The 17500-nt window shown below is 48.9% G+C and overlaps 1 protein-coding gene across 1 annotated transcript in view; it reads right to left on the bottom strand.

Annotated features, from left to right (window-relative positions):
* The window catches only part of LOC129842269 (alpha-actinin-2-like), a 124551-nt gene that overhangs the window by 40693 nt on the left and 66358 nt on the right, over positions 1-17500 (bottom strand). The window contains exons 10-12 of the mRNA XM_055910749.1: positions 13827-14057; positions 13278-13425; positions 8809-8959 (exon numbers count right to left, since the gene is read on the bottom strand). Of these exons, the coding sequence (XP_055766724.1) occupies positions 8809-8959; positions 13278-13425; positions 13827-14057 (530 nt within the window). The remainder of the gene's footprint in view (positions 1-8808; positions 8960-13277; positions 13426-13826; positions 14058-17500) is intronic.

The raw sequence follows: 17500 nt of genomic DNA, 5'->3' as shown, positions 1-17500 counted from the left end.
TCAGGGGCTTGTCCAGACTGTCTTTACCCACTAGAGTCCATACAACATCTACCAGTATGATAGTCTGTCAAGGGCTTGTCCAGACTGTCTTTACCCACTGGATGGAGTCCATACAACATCTACCAGTATGATAGTCTGTCAAGGGCTTGTCCAGACTGTCTTTACCCACTAGAGTCCATACAACATCTACCAGTATGATAGTCTGTCAAGGCCTTGTCCAGACTGTCTTTACCCACTAGAGTCCATACAACATCTACCAGTATGATAGTCTGTCAAGGGCTTGTCCAGACTGTCTTTACCCACTAGATGGAGACCATACAACATCTACCAGTATGATAGTCTGTCAAGGGCTTGTCCAGACTGTCTTTACCCACTAGATGGAGTCCATACAACATCTACCAGTATGATAGTCTGTCAAGGGCTTGTCCAGACTGTGTTTACCCACTAGATGGAGACCATACAACATCTACCAGTATGATAGTCTGTCAAGGGCTTGTCCAGACTGTCTTTACCCACTAGAGTCCATACAACATCTACCAGTATGATAGTCTGTCAAGGGCTTGTCCAGACTGTCTTTACCCACTAGATGGAGTCCATACAACATCTACCAGTATGATAGTCTGTCAAGGGCTTGTCCAGACTGTCTTTACCCACTAGATGGAGTCCATACAACATCTACCAGTATGATAGTCTGTCAGGGGCTTGTCCAGACTGTCTTTACCCACTAGATGGAGTCCATACAACATCTACCAGTATGATAGTCTGTCAAGGGCTTGTCCAGACTGTCTTTACCCACTAGAGTCCATACAACATCTACCAGTATGATAGTCTGTCAGGGGCTTGTCCAGACTGTCTTTACCCACTAGATGGAGTCCATACAACATCTACCAGTATGATAGTCTGTCAAGGGCTTGTCCAGACTGTCTTTACCCACTAGAGTCCATACAACATCTACCAGTATGATAGTCTGTCAAGGGCTTGTCCAGACTGTCTTTACCCACTAGATGGAGTCCATACAACATCTACCAGTATGATAGTCTGTCAGGGCTTGTCCAGACTGTCTTTACCCACTAGATGGAGACCATACAACATCTACCAGTATGATAGTCTGTCAAGGGCTTGTCCAGACTGTCTTTACCCACTAGATGGAGTCCATACAACATCTACCAGTATGATAGTCTGTCAAGGGCTTGTCCAGACTGTCTTTACCCACTAGATGGAGTCCATACAGCATCTACCAGTATGATAGTCTGTCAGGGGCTTGTCCAGACTGTCTTTACCCACTAGAGTCCATACAACATCTACCAGTATGATAGTCTGTCAAGGGCTTGTCCAGACTGTCTTTACCCACTAGATGGAGTCCATACAACATCTACCAGTATGATAGTCTGTCAGGGGCTTGTCCAGACTGTCTTTACCCACTAGATGGAGTCCATACAACATCTACCAGTATGATAGTCTGTCAAGGGCTTGTCCAGACTGTCTTTACCCACTAGATGGAGACCATACAACATCTACCAGTATGATAGTCTGTCAGGGCCTTGTCCAGACTGTCTTTACCCACTAGAGTCCATACAACATCTACCAGTATGATAGTCTGTCAGGGGCTTGTCCAGACTGTCTTTACCCACTAGAGTCCATACAACATCTACCAGTATGATAGTCTGTCAGGGGCTTGTCCAGACTGTCTTTACCCACTAGATGGAGACCATACAACATCTACCAGTATGATAGTCTGTCAAGGGCTTGTCCAGACTGTCTTTACCCACTAGATGGAGACCATACAACATCTACCAGTATGATAGTCTGTCAGGGGCTTGTCCAGACTGTCTTTACCCACTAGAGTCCATACAACATCTACCAGTATGATAGTCTGTCAGGGGCTTGTCCAGACTGTCTTTACCCACTAGATGGAGACCATACAACATCTACCAGTATGGTAGTCTGTCAAGGGCTTGTCCAGACTGTCTTTACCCACTAGAGTCCATACAACATCTACCAGTATGATAGTCTGTCAGGGGCTTGTCCAGACTGTCTTTACCCACTAGATGGAGACCATACAACATCTACCAGTATGATAGTCTGTCAGGGGCTTGTCCAGACTGTCTTTACCCACTAGATGGAGACCATACAACATCTACCAGTATGATAGTCTGTCAGTGGCCTTGTCCAGACTGTCTTTACCCACTAGAGTCCATACAACATCTACCAGTATGATAATCTGTCAGGGGCTTGTCCAGACTGTCTTTACCCACTAGATGGAGACCATACAACATCTACCAGTATGATAGTCTGTCAGGGGCTTGTCCAGACTGTCTTTACCCACTAGATGGAGACCATACAACATCTACCAGTATGATAGTCTGTCAAGGGCTTGTCCAGACTGTCTTTACCCACTAGAGTCCATACAACATCTACCAGTATGATAGTCTGTCAGGGGCTTGTCCAGACTGTCTTTACCCACTAGATGGAGTCCATACAACATCTACCAGTATGATAGTCTGTCAAGGGCTTGTCCAGACTGTCTTTACCCACTAGATGGAGACCATACAACATCTACCAGTATGATAGTCTGTCAGGGGCTTGTCCAGACTGTCTTTACCCACTAGATGGAGTCCATACATCATCTACCAGTATGATAGTCTGTCAGGGGCTTGTCCAGACTGTCTTTACCCACTAGATGGAGTCCATACAACATCTACCAGTATGATAGTCTGTCAGTGGCCTTGTCCAGACTGTCTTTACCCACTAGATGGAGTCCATACATCATCTACCAGTATGATAGTCTGTCAGGGCCTTGTCCAGACTGTCTTTACCCACTAGATGGAGTCCATACAACATCTACCAGTATGATAGTCTGTCAGGGGCTTGTCCAGACTGTCTTTACCCACTAGAGTCCATACAACATCTACCAGTATGATAGTCTGTCAGGGGCTTGTCCAGACTGTCTTTACCCACTAGATGGAGACCATACAACATCTACCAGTATGATAGTCTGTCAGGGGCTTGTCCAGACTGTCTTTACCCACTAGATGGAGTCCATACAACATCTACCAGTATGATAGTCTGTCAAGGGCTTGTCCAGACTGTCTTTACCCACTAGATGGAGACCATACAACATCTACCAGTATGATAGTCTGTCAAGGGCTTGTCCAGACTGTCTTTACCCACTAGATGGAGACCATACAACATCTACCAGTATGATAGTCTGTCAAGGGCTTGTCCAGACTGTCTTTACCCACTAGAGTCCATACAACATCTACCAGTATGATAGTCTGTCAAGGGCTTGTCCAGACTGTCTTTACCCACTAGATGGAGTCCATACAACATCTACCAGTATGATAGTCTGTCAAGGGCTTGTCCAGACTGTCTTTACCCACTGGAGACCATACAACATCTACCAGTATGATAGTCTGTCAGGGCCTTGTCCAGACTGTCTTTACCCACTAGATGGAGACCATACAACATCTACCAGTATGATAGTCTGTCAGGGGCTTGTCCAGACTGTCTTTACCCACTAGATGGAGACCATACAACATCTACCAGTATGATAGTCTGTCAAGGGCTTGTCCAGACTGTCTTTACCCACTAGAGTCCATACAACATCTACCAGTATGATAGTCTGTCAAGGGCTTGTCCAGACTGTCTTTACCCACTAGATGGAGTCCATACAACATCTACCAGTATGATAGTCTGTCAAGGGCTTGTCCAGACTGTCTTTACCCACTAGAGTCCATACAACATCTACCAGTATGATAGTCTGTCAGGGGCTTGTCCAGACTGTCTTTACCCACTAGAGACCATACAACATCTACCAGTATGATAGTCTGTCAAGGGCTTGTCCAGACTGTCTTTACCCACTAGATGGAGACCATACAACATCTACCAGTATGGTAGTCTGTCAAGGGCTTGTCCAGACTGTCTTTACCCACTAGAGTCCATACAACATCTACCAGTATGATAGTCTGTCAGGGGCTTGTCCAGACTGTCTTTACCCACTAGATGGAGACCATACAACATCTACCAGTATGATAGTCTGTCAGGGGCTTGTCCAGACTGTCTTTACCCACTAGATGGAGACCATACAACATCTACCAGTATGATAGTCTGTCAGTGGCCTTGTCCAGACTGTCTTTACCCACTAGAGTCCATACAACATCTACCAGTATGATAGTCTGTCAGGGGCTTGTCCAGACTGTCTTTACCCACTAGATGGAGACCATACAACATCTACCAGTATGATAGTCTGTCAAGGGCTTGTCCAGACTGTCTTTACCCACTAGATGGAGACCATACAACATCTACCAGTATGATAGTCTGTCAGGGGCTTGTCCAGACTGTCTTTACCCATTAGATGGAGACCATACAACATCTACCAGTATGATAGTCTGTCAAGGGCTTGTCCAGACTGTCTTTACCCACTAGATGGAGACCATACAACATCTACCAGTATGATAGTCTGTCAGGGGCTTGTCCAGACTGTCTTTACCCACTAGATGGAGACCATACAACATCTACCAGTATGATAGTCTGTCAAGGGCTTGTCCAGACTGTCTTTACCCACTAGAGTCCATACAACATCTACCAGTATGATAGTCTGTCAGGGGCTTGTCCAGACTGTCTTTACCCACTAGATGGAGTCCATACAACATCTACCAGTATGATAGTCTGTCAAGGGCTTGTCCAGACTGTCTTTACCCACTAGATGGAGACCATACAACATCTACCAGTATGATAGTCTGTCAGGGGCTTGTCCAGACTGTCTTTACCCACTAGATGGAGTCCATACATCATCTACCAGTATGATAGTCTGTCAGGGGCTTGTCCAGACTGTCTTTACCCACTAGATGGAGTCCATACAACATCTACCAGTATGATAGTCTGTCAGTGGCCTTGTCCAGACTGTCTTTACCCACTAGATGGAGTCCATACATCATCTACCAGTATGATAGTCTGTCAGGGCCTTGTCCAGACTGTCTTTACCCACTAGATGGAGTCCATACAACATCTACCAGTATGATAGTCTGTCAGGGGCTTGTCCAGACTGTCTTTACCCACTAGAGTCCATACAACATCTACCAGTATGATAGTCTGTCAGGGGCTTGTCCAGACTGTCTTTACCCACTAGATGGAGACCATACAACATCTACCAGTATGATAGTCTGTCAGGGGCTTGTCCAGACTGTCTTTACCCACTAGATGGAGTCCATACAACATCTACCAGTATGATAGTCTGTCAAGGGCTTGTCCAGACTGTCTTTACCCACTAGATGGAGACCATACAACATCTACCAGTATGATAGTCTGTCAAGGGCTTGTCCAGACTGTCTTTACCCACTAGATGGAGACCATACAACATCTACCAGTATGATAGTCTGTCAAGGGCTTGTCCAGACTGTCTTTACCCACTAGAGTCCATACAACATCTACCAGTATGATAGTCTGTCAAGGGCTTGTCCAGACTGTCTTTACCCACTAGATGGAGTCCATACAACATCTACCAGTATGATAGTCTGTCAAGGGCTTGTCCAGACTGTCTTTACCCACTGGAGACCATACAACATCTACCAGTATGATAGTCTGTCAGGGCCTTGTCCAGACTGTCTTTACCCACTAGATGGAGACCATGCAACATCTACCAGTATGATAGTCTGTCAGGGGCTTGTCCAGACTGTCTTTACCCACTAGATGGAGACCATACAACATCTACCAGTATGATAGTCTGTCAAGGGCTTGTCCAGACTGTCTTTACCCACTAGAGTCCATACAACATCTACCAGTATGATAGTCTGTCAAGGGCTTGTCCAGACTGTCTTTACCCACTAGATGGAGTCCATACAACATCTACCAGTATGATAGTCTGTCAAGGGCTTGTCCAGACTGTCTTTACCCACTAGAGTCCATACAACATCTACCAGTATGATAGTCTGTCAGGGGCTTGTCCAGACTGTCTTTACCCACTAGAGACCATACAACATCTACCAGTATGATAGTCTGTCAAGGGCTTGTCCAGACTGTCTTTACCCACTAGATGGAGTCCATACAACATCTACCAGTATGATAGTCTGTCAGGGGCTTGTCCAGACTGTCTTTACCCACTAGATGGAGTCCATACAACATCTACCAGTATGATAGTCTGTCAAGGGCTTGTCCAGACTGTCTTTACCCACTAGATGGAGTCCATACAACATCTACCAGTATGATAGTCTGTCAGGGGCTTGTCCAGACTGTCTTTACCCACTAGAGTCCATACAACATCTACCAGTATGATAGTCTGTCAGGGGCTTGTCCAGACTGTCTTTACCCACTAGATGGAGTCCATACAACATCTACCAGTATGATAGTCTGTCAGTGGCCTTGTCCAGACTGTCTTTACCCACTAGAGTCCATACAACATCTACCAGTATGATAGTCTGTCAGGGGCTTGTCCAGACTGTCTTTACCCACTAGAGTCCATACAACATCTACCAGTATGATAGTCTGTCAAGGGCTTGTCCAGACTGTCTTTACCCACTAGATGGAGACCATACAACATCTACCAGTATGATAGTCTGTCAGGGGCTTGTCCAGACTGTCTTTACCCACTAGATGGAGACCATACAACATCTACCAGTATGATAGTCTGTCAAGGGCTTGTCCAGACTGTCTTTACCCACTAGATGGAGTCCATACAACATCTACCAGTATGATAGTCTGTCAGGGCCTTGTCCAGACTGTCTTTACCCACTAGATGGAGACCATACAACATCTACCAGTATGATAGTCTGTCAGGGGCTTGTCCAGACTGTCTTTACCCACTAGATGGAGACCATACAACATCTACCAGTATGATAGTCTGTCAGGGGCTTGTCCAGACTGTCTTTACCCACTAGATGGAGTCCATACAACATCTACCAGTATGATAGTCTGTCAAGGGCTTGTCCAGACTGTCTTTACCCACTAGAGTCCATACAACATCTACCAGTATGATAGTCTGTCAAGGGCTTGTCCAGACTGTCTTTACCCACTAGAGTCCATACAACATCTACCAGTATGATAGTCTGTCAGGGGCTTGTCCAGACTGTCTTTACCCACTAGATGGAGACCATACAACATCTACCAGTATGATAGTCTGTCAGTGGCCTTGTCCAGACTGTCTTTACCCACTAGATGGAGACCATACAACATCTACCAGTATGATAGTCTGTCAGTGGCCTTGTCCAGACTGTCTTTACCCACTAGATGGAGACCATACAACATCTACCAGTATGATAGTCTGTCAAGGGCCTTGTCCAGACTGTCTTTACCCACTAGATGGAGACCATACAACATCTACCAGTATGATAGTCTGTCAAGGGCTTGTCCAGACTGTCTTTACCCACTAGATGGAGACCATACAACATCTACCAGTATGATAGTCTGTCAAGGGCTTGTCCAGACTGTCTTTACCCACTAGATGGAGTCCATACAACATCTACCAGTATGATAGTCTGTCAGTGGCCTTGTCCAGACTGTCTTTACCCACTAGATGGAGACCATACAACATCTACCAGTATGATAGTCTGTCAGTGGCCTTGTCCAGACTGTCTTTACCCACTAGATGGAGTCCATACAACATCTACCAGTATGATAGTCTGTCAGGGCCTTGTCCAGACTGTCTTTACCCACTAGAGTCCATACAACATCTACCAGTATGATAGTCTGTCAAGGGCTTGTCCAGACTGTCTTTACCCACTAGAGTCCATACAACATCTACCAGTATGATAGTCTGTCAAGGGCTTGTCCAGACTGTCTTTACCCACTAGATGGAGTCCATACAACATCTACCAGTATGATAGTCTGTCAAGGGCTTGTCCAGACTGTCTTTACCCACTAGAGTCCATACAACATCTACCAGTAGGATAGTCTGTCAGGGGCTTGTCCAGACTGTCTTTACCCACTAGATGGAGACCATACAACATCTACCAGTATGATAGTCTGTCAAGGGCTTGTCCAGACTGTCTTTACCCACTAGAGACCATACAACATCTACCAGTATGATAGTCTGTCAGGGGCTTGTCCAGACTGTCTTTACCCACTAGAGACCATACAACATCTACCAGTATGATAGTCTGTCAGGGGCTTGTCCAGACTGTCTTTACCCACTAGATGGAGACCATACAACATCTACCAGTATGATAGTCTGTCAAGGGCTTGTCCAGACTGTCTTTACCCACTAGATGGAGACCATACAACATCTACCAGTATGATAGTCTGTCAAGGGCTTGTCCAGACTGTCTTTACCCACTAGAGTCCATACAACATCTACCAGTATGATAGTCTGTCAAGGGCTTGTCCAGACTGTCTTTACCCACTAGATGGAGACCATACAACATCTACCAGTATGATAGTCTGTCAGGGGCTTGTCCAGACTGTCTTTACCCACTGGATGGAGACCATACAACACAACAGAAGTCCAGACAAGGTAACCAGAGAATCAGCCTCTTTCTCTTTTTGATTGTGGGCTGGCTAGGTGTGGGCTGATTGTGGGGTGACTGTGGACCAATTGTGTGCTAGGTGTGGGCTGACTGTGGGGTGACTGTGGACCGATTGTGTGCTAGGTGTGGGCTGACTGTGGGGTGACTGTGGACCGATTGTGTGCTAGGTGTGGGCTGACAGTGGGGTGACTGTGGACTGATTGTGGTTTTACTGGGCAAACTGTGGGCCAGGGTCTAGTTGAGTTCCTGTGCAATGGCAGCGATCTGTTCCACTCTGTTTGGTGAGAGGCCAGGTCGCTCTCAACCCCCTCCCTCCCTCCCTCCCTCCCTCCCTCCCTCCCTCCCTCCTTACTTTAGTTCCTGTGCGATGGCAGCGATCTGTTCCACTCTGTCCTGGTGAGCGGCCAGGTCGCTCTCAAAGGCCTCGTGTTTCCTGAGCAGAGCTCTCACCTCCGTCAGAGAGCAGGACTCGTAGTCCTTCTGAGACAGCACACTGTCCTTACCTAGACACACACACACACACACACACACACACACACAAACACACACACACACACATACACACCATCATCAAAATCAATGATCACTATTAGGAATTGATCCATTCTATTTTGATAGATTATCAATGTTCGTTTCTATAGACAGATCAGATCATTTCAGATCAGTTCAGTTCAGATCAGTTCAGATCAGTTCAGTTCAGATCAGTTAAGTTCAGATCAGATCAGTTCAGATCAGATCATTTCAGATCAGTTCAGTTCAGATCAGTTCAGATCAGTTCAGTTCAGATCAGTTAAGTTCAGATCAGATCAGTTCAGATCAGATCAGTTCAGATCAGATCAGATCAGTTAAGTTCAGATCAGATCAGTTCAGTTCAGATCAGATCAGTTCAGATCAGTTCAGTTCAGATCAGTTCAGATCAGTTCAGATCAGATCAGATCAGTTCAGATCAGTTCAGATCAGTTCAGTTCAGATCAGTTCAGATCAGTTAAGTTCAGATCAGATCAGTTCAGATCAGTTCAGTTCAGATCAGTTCAGATCAGATCAGTTCAGATCAGTTCAGTTCAGATTATTTTATTGTGCTTATTCAGGAAATATATTGGACTAATTGAATAGAGAAGTGGTTCCCCCAGCCGACCTCCAGCAGACCCCCAACCAACCCCCAGCCGACCCCCAACCAACCCCCAACCGACCCCCAGCCAAACCCCAGCCGACCCCCAGCCGACCCGCAGCCGACCCCCAACCGACCCCCAGCCAACCCCCAGCCGACCCCCAACCAACCCCCAACCGACCCCCAGCCAAACCCCAGCCGACCCCCAGCCGACCCGCAGCCGACCCCCAGCCGACCCCCAACCGACCCCCAGCCGACCCCCAACCGACCCCCAACCAAACCCCAGCCGACCCCCAGCCGACCCACAGCCGACCCACAGCCGACCCACAGCCGACCCACAGCCGACCCACAGCCGACCCACAGCCGTTCCATGTATTTTAACTATTCCACAGCTAGCTCACCTGATTCAACTTGTCAACTCATCATCAAGCCCTTTCAATAGGTCAATCATCTGAGATAGTTCAGGGCTACAACTAAATAGTGAAAGGTCTGAGGGGGGGTTCCCCGAGGAGAGGTTAGAGAATCCCTGGAACAGAGAGAGAACAGCCGCACCTACAGACCAGCCCTGGTGGGTAGTAGCCTTCACCTGGACTCACCTACAGACCAGTAACCTTCACCTGGACTCACCTACAGACCAGTAACATTCACCTGGACTCACCTACAGACCAGTAACATTCACCTGGACTCACCTACAGACCAGTAACCTTCACCTGGACTCACCTACAGACCAGTCCTGGTGGGTAGTAGCCTTCACCTGGACTCACCTACAGACCAGTCCTGGTGGGTAGTAACCTTCACCTGGACTCACCTACAGACCAGTCCTGGTGGGTAGTAACCTTCACCTGGACTCACCTACAGACCAGTCCTGGTGGGTAGTAACCTTCACCTGGACTCACCTACAGACCAGTCCTGGTGGGTAGTAACCTTCACCTGGACTCACCTACAGACCAGTCCTGGTGGGTAGTAACCTTCACCTGGACTCACCTACAGACCAGTCCTGGTGGGTAGTAACCTTCACCTGGACTCACCTACAGACCAGTCCTGGTGGGTAGTAGCCTTCACCTGGACTCACCTACAGACCAGTCCTGGTGGGTAGTAACCTTCACCTGGACTCACCTACAGACCAGTCCTGGTGGGTAGTAACCTTCACCTGGACTCACCTACAGACCAGTCCTGGTGGGTAGTAGCCTCCACCTGAACTCACCTACAGACCAGTCCTGGTGGGTAGTAGCCTTCACCTGGACTCACCTACAGACCAGTCCTGGTGGGTAGTAACATTCACCTGGACTCACCTACAGACCAGTAACCTTCACCTGGACTCGCCTACAGACCAGTAACCTTCACCTGGACTCACCTACAGACCAGTAACATTCACCTGGACTCACCTACAGACCAGTAACATTCACCTGGACTCACCTACAGACCAGTAACCTTCACCTGGACTCACCTACAGACCAGTCCTGGTGGGTAGTAGCCTTCACCTGGACTCACCTACAGACCAGTAACCTTCACCTGGACTCACCTACAGACCAGTAACCTTCACCTGGACTCACCTACAGACCAGTCCTGGTGGGTAGTAACCTTCACCTGGACTCACCTACAGACCAGTCCTGGTGGGTAGTAGCCTCCACCTGGACTCACCTACAGACCAGTCCTGGTGGGTAGTAGCCTTCACCTGGACTCACCTACAGACCAGTAGCCTTCACCTGGACTCACCTACAGACCAGTCCTGGTGGGTAGTAACCTTCACCTGGACTCACCTACAGACCAGTCCTGGTGGGTAGTAACCTTCACCTGGACTCACCTACAGACCAGTCCTGGTGGGTAGTAGCCTTCACCTGGACTCACCTACAGACCAGTCCTGGTGGGTAGTAACCTTCACCTGGACTCACCTACAGACCAGTCCTGGTGGGTAGTAACCTTCACCTGGACTCACCTACAGACCAGTCCTGGTGGGTAGTAGCCTTCACCTGGACTCACCTACAGACCAGTAACCTTCACCTGGACTCACCTACAGACCAGTCCTGGTGGGTAGTAACCTTCACCTGGACTCACCTACAGACCAGACCTGGTGGGTAGTAGCCTTCACCTGGACTCACCTACAGACCAGTAACCTTCACCTGGACTCACCTACAGACCAGTAACCTTCACCTGGACTCACCTACAGACCAGTAACCTTCACCTGGACTCACCTACAGACCAGTCCTGGTGGGTAGTAACCTTCACCTGGACTCACCTACAGACCAGACCTGGTGGGTAGTAGCCTTCACCTGGACTCACCTACAGACCAGTAACCTTCACCTGGACTCACCTACAGACCAGTAACCTTCACCTGGACTCACCTACAGACCAGTAACCTTCACCTTGACTCACCTACAGACCAGACCTGGTGGGTAGTAACCTTCACCTGGACTCACCTACAGACCAGACCTGGTGGGTAGTAACCTTCACCTGGACTCACCTACAGACCAGTAACCTTCACCTGGACTCACCTACAGACCAGTCCTGGTGGGTAGTAACCTTCACCTGGACTCACCTACAGACCAGTCCTGGTGGGTAGTAACCTCCACCTGGACTCACCTACAGACCAGTCCTGGTGGGTAGTAACCTTCACCTGGACTCACCTACAGACCAGTCCTGGTGGGTAGTAACCTTCACCTGGACTCACCTACAGACCAGTCCTGGTGGGTAGTAACCTTCACCTGGACTCACCTACAGACCAGTAGCCTTCACCTGGACTCACCTACAGACCAGTCCTGGTGGGTAGTAACCTTCACCTGGACTCACCTACAGACCAGTAGCCTTCACCTGGACTCACCTACAGACCAGTAACCTTCACCTGGACTCACCTACAGACCAGTCCTGGTGGGTAGTAAACTTCACCTGGACTCACCAACAGACCAGTCCTGGTGGGTAGTAACCTTCACCTGGACTCACCTACAGACCAGTCCTGGTGGGTAGTAACCTTCACCTGGACTCACCTACAGACCAGTAACCTTCACCTGGACTCACCTACAGACCAGTCCTGGTGGGTAGTAGCCTTCACCTGGACTCACCTACAGACCAGTCCTGGTGGGTAGTAACCTTCACCTGGACTCACCTACAGACCAGTCCTGGTGGGTAGTAACCTTCACCTGGACTCATCTACAGACCAGTAGCCTTCACCTGGACTCACCTACAGACCAGTAACCTTCACCTGGACTCACCTACAGACCAGTCCTGGTGGGTAGTAGCCTTCACCTGGACTCACCTACAGACCAGTAGCCTTCACCTGGACTCACCTACAGACCAGTAACCTTCACCTGGACTCACCTACAGACCAGTCCTGGTGGGTAGTAACCTTCACCTGGACTCACCTACAGACCAGTCCTGGTGGGTAGTAACCTTCACCTGGACTCACCTACAGACCAGTAACCTTCACCTGGACTCACCTACAGACCAGTCCTGGTGGGTAGTAACCTTCACCTGGACTCACCTACAGACCAGTCCTGGTGGGTAGTAGCCTCCACCTGGACTCACCTACAGACCAGTCCTGGTGGGTAGTAACCTTCACCTGGACTCACCTACAGACCAGTAACCTTCACCTGGACTCACCTACAGACCAGTCCTGGTGGGTAGTAACCTTCACCTGGACTCACCTACAGACCAGTCCTGGTGGGTAGTAACCTTCACCTGGACTCACCTACAGACCAGTAACATTCACCTGGACTCACCTACAGACCAGTCCTGGTGGGTAGTAGCCTTCATCTGGAACTTCTCAGCCAGGTGGTTGAGACGCTCCAGCCTCCTGATCTCACTCAGCAGCCACTCCTCATAGCCCTTCTCTGCCTGCTCCAGGCCCGTCCACGCGCTGGTGATGTCCTACGGAGACACACACACACAGACAGACAGACAGACAGGATACAGTTTAACAATACAGTAAGTCCCTCCTAGCCCTTCTCTGCCTGCTCCAGGTCTGTTCATGGTGATGTCCTGGGAAACACAGAGGTTGGAAGATACCGTACGTGGCTTTACCTCACCAGGGAACTCTCTTTTTGGGTGAAGATTACAGACATTGTGAAAACTGTAGGGTAAAATTAGTCCCTCAGAGGGCATGAAGGTCTCTGTGTGTGTGTGTGTGTGTGTGTGTGTGTGTGTGTGTGTGTGTGTGTGTGTGTGTGTGTGTGTGTGTGTGTGTGTGTGTGTGTGTGTGTGTGTGTGTGTGTGTGTGTGTGTGTGTGTGTGTGTGTGTGTGTGTGTGTGTATGTGTGTGTCTGACTCACTGACACCATGCGTCCCTCAGAGGGCATGAAGGCGGGCCGGTTAGAGATCCTCAGCCTGGTCTGCAGGGTGTTAAAGTTGATCTCCAGCTGACACTTCTCCTGCACCTTGGGGGGTTTGTGTTGTCTACGGTAGTCTCGGAAGTCCTCCAGTTTACCACGCATGGCCGCCATGGTCGTCTCCGGGGACTTGTTCTCTAGCCACGGGGTCATACGACGGATCCACTCCAACAGCTGTGGGGACACAGGGGTTAAATGGAGGGTAACAGTACGGAGGGTAACATTATGGAGGGTAACAGTAGGGAGGGTAACAGTAGGGAGGGTAACAGTATGGAGGGTAACAGTATGGAGGGTAACAGTATGGAGGGTAACAGTATGGAGGGTAACAGCATGGAGGGTAACAGTATGGAGGGTAACAGCATGGAGGGTAACAGTATGGAGGGTAACAGTATGGAGGGTAACAGCATGGAGGGTAACAGTATGGAGGGTAACAGTACGGAGGGTAACAGCATGGAGGGTAACAGTATGGAGGGTAACAGTATGGAGGGTAACAGTATGGAGGGTAACAGCATGGAGGGTAACAGTGTGGAGGGTAACAGTATGGAGGGTAACAGCATGGAGGTAACAGCATGGAGGGTAACAGTATGGAGGGTAACAGCATGGAGGGTAACAGTATGGAGGGTAACAGCATGGAGGGTAACAGTATGGAGGGTAACAGTATGGAGGGTAACAGCATGGAGGGTAACAGTATGGAGGGTAACAGTACAGAGGGTAACAGCATGGAGGGTAACAGCATGGAGGGTAACAGTATGGAGGGTAACAGTATGGAGGGTAACAGTATGGAGGGTAGCAGTATGGAGGGTAACAGTGTGGAGGGTAACAGCATGGAGGGTAACAGTATGGAGGGTAACAGCATGGAGGGTAACAGTATGGAGGGTAACAGCATGGAGGGTAACAGCATGGAGGGTAACAGCATGGAGGGTAACAGTATGGAGGGTAACAGCATGGAGGGTAACAGTATGGAGGGTAACAGCATGGAGGGTAACAGTATGGAGGGTAACAGCATGGAGGGTAACAGTATGGAGGGTAACAGTACGGAGGGTAACAGTACGGAGGGTAACAGTACGGAGGGTAACAGTATGGAGGGTAACAGTATGGAGGGTAACATTGTGGAGGGTAACAGTATGAAGGGTAACAGCATGGAGGGTAACAGTATGGAGGGTAACAGTACGGAGGGTAACAGCATGGAGGGTAACAGTATGGAGGGTAACAGTATGGAGGGTAACAGTATGGAGGGTAACAGCATGGGGGGTAACAGTGTGGAGGGTAACAGCATGGAGGGTAACAGCATGGAGGGTAACAGTATGGAGGGTAACAGCATGGAGGGTAACAGTATGGAGGGTAACAGTATGGAGGGTAACATTATGGAGGGTAACAGTATGGAGGGTAACAGTATGGAGGGTAACAGTATGGAGGGTAACAGTTTGGAGGGTAACAGCATGGAGGGTAACAGTATGGAGGGTAACAGTATGGAGGGTAACAGTAGGGAGGGTAACAGTACGGAGGGTAACAGTACGGAGAGTAACAGTTTGGAGGGTACAGTAGGGAGGGTAACAGTAGGGAGGGTAACAGTCGGGGGGGTAACAGTATGGAGGGTAACAGTATGGAGGGTAACAATATGGAGGGTAACAGCATGGAGGGTACAGTAGGGAGGGTAACAGTATGGAGGGTAACAGTATGGAGGGTAACAGTGTGGATGGTAACAGTATGGAGGGTAAAAGTATGGAAGGTAACAGTATGGAGGGTAACAATATGGAGGGTAACAGCATGGAGGGTAACAGCATGGAGGGTAACAGTATGGAGGGTAACAGCATGGAGGGTAACAGTATGGAGGGTAACAGTATGGAGGGTAACAGTATGGATGGTAACTTTATGGGGGGTAACAGTATGGAGGGTAACAGTATGGAGGGTAACAGTATGGGGGGTAACAGTACGGAGGGTAACAGTATGGAGGGTAACAGCATGGAGGGTAACAGTAGGGAGGGTAACAGTAGGGAGGGTAACAGTAGGGAGGGTAACAGCATGGAGGGTAACAGTATGGAGGGTAACAGTATGGAGGGTAACAGTCGAGGGGGTAACAGTATGGAGGGTAACAGTATAGATGATAACAGTAGGGAGGGTAGCAGTGCGGAGGGTAACAGCACGGAGGGTAACAGTACGGAGGGTAACAGTATGGAGGGTAACAGTATGGAGGGTAACAGTGTGGAGGGTAACAGTATGGAGGGTAACAGCATGGAGGGTAACAGTGCGGAGGGTAACAGCATGGAGGGTAACAGTATGGAGGGTAACATTATGGAGGGTAACAGTATGGAGGGTAACAGTATGGAGGGTAACAGTATGGAGGGTAACAGTAAGGAGGGTAACAGTATGGAGGGGAACAGTATGGAGGGTAACAGTACGGAGGGTAACAGTGCGGAGGGTAACAGTACGGAGGGTAACAGCATGGAGGGTGACAGTGTGGATGGTGACAGTACGGAGGGTAACATTATGGAGGGTGACAGTGTGGAGGGTAACAGCATGGAGGGTAACAGTAGGGAGGGTAACAGTATGGAGGGTAACAATATGGAGGGTAACAGCATGGAGGGTAACAGTGTGGAGGGTAACAGCATGGAGGGTAACAGTATGGAGGGTAACAGTATGGAGGGTAACAGTATGGAGGGTAACAGTATAGATGGTAACAGTATGGAGGGTAACAGTATGGAGGGTAACAGTATGGAGGGTAACAGCATGGAGGGTAACAGTATGGAGGGTAACAGTATGGAGGGTAACAATATGGAGGTTAACAGCATAGAGGGTAACAGTAGGGAGGGTAACAGTAGGGAGGGTAACAGTCGGGGGGGTACACAGTATGGAGGGTAACAGTATGGAGGGTAACAGTGTGGAGGGTAACAGTACGGAGGGTAACAGTACGGAGGGTAACAGTGCGGAGGGTAACAGTATGGAGGGTAACAGTATGGAGGGTAAGAGTGTGGAGGGTAACAGTACGGAGGGTAACAATACGGAGGGTAACAGTGCGGAGGGTAACAGTATGGAGGGTAACAGCATGGAGGGTATCAGTATGGAGGGTAACAGTATGGAGGGTAACAGTATAGATGATAACAGTAGGGAGGGTAACAGTATGGAGGGTAATATTATGGAGGGTAACAGTGTGGAGGGTAACAGTATGGAGGTTAACAGTATGGAGGGTAACAGTATGGAGGGTAAAAGCATGGAGGGTAACAGTATAGATTATAACAGTAGGGAGGGTAACAGTAGGGAGGGTAACACTATGGAGGGTAACAGTGTGGATGGTGACAGTACGGAGGGTAACATTATGGAGGGTAACAGTGTGGAGGGTAACAGTGTGGAGGGTAACAGTGTGGAGGGTAACAGCATGGAGGGTATCAGTGTGGAGGGTAACAGCATGGAGGGTAACAGTATGAAGGTTAACAGTATGGAGGGTAACAGTATGGATGGTAACAGTATGGAAGGTAACAGCATGGAGGATAACAGTGTGGAGGGTAACAGTGTGGAGGGTAACAGTGTGGAGGGTAACAGTACGGAGGGTAACGGTATGGAGGGTGACAGTCGGGTAGTCAATATTCAAAGATTTGGATGGTTCATGTATAGATATCGTT

This window comes from Salvelinus fontinalis, unplaced genomic scaffold (assembly GCF_029448725.1).
Source record: "Salvelinus fontinalis isolate EN_2023a unplaced genomic scaffold, ASM2944872v1 scaffold_0028, whole genome shotgun sequence".
In the NCBI taxonomy this organism is placed as follows: Eukaryota; Metazoa; Chordata; class Actinopteri; order Salmoniformes; family Salmonidae; genus Salvelinus; species Salvelinus fontinalis.
The sequence above is the reverse complement of the archived record's forward strand: the minus strand, read 5'-3'. Positions and strand labels throughout refer to the sequence as shown.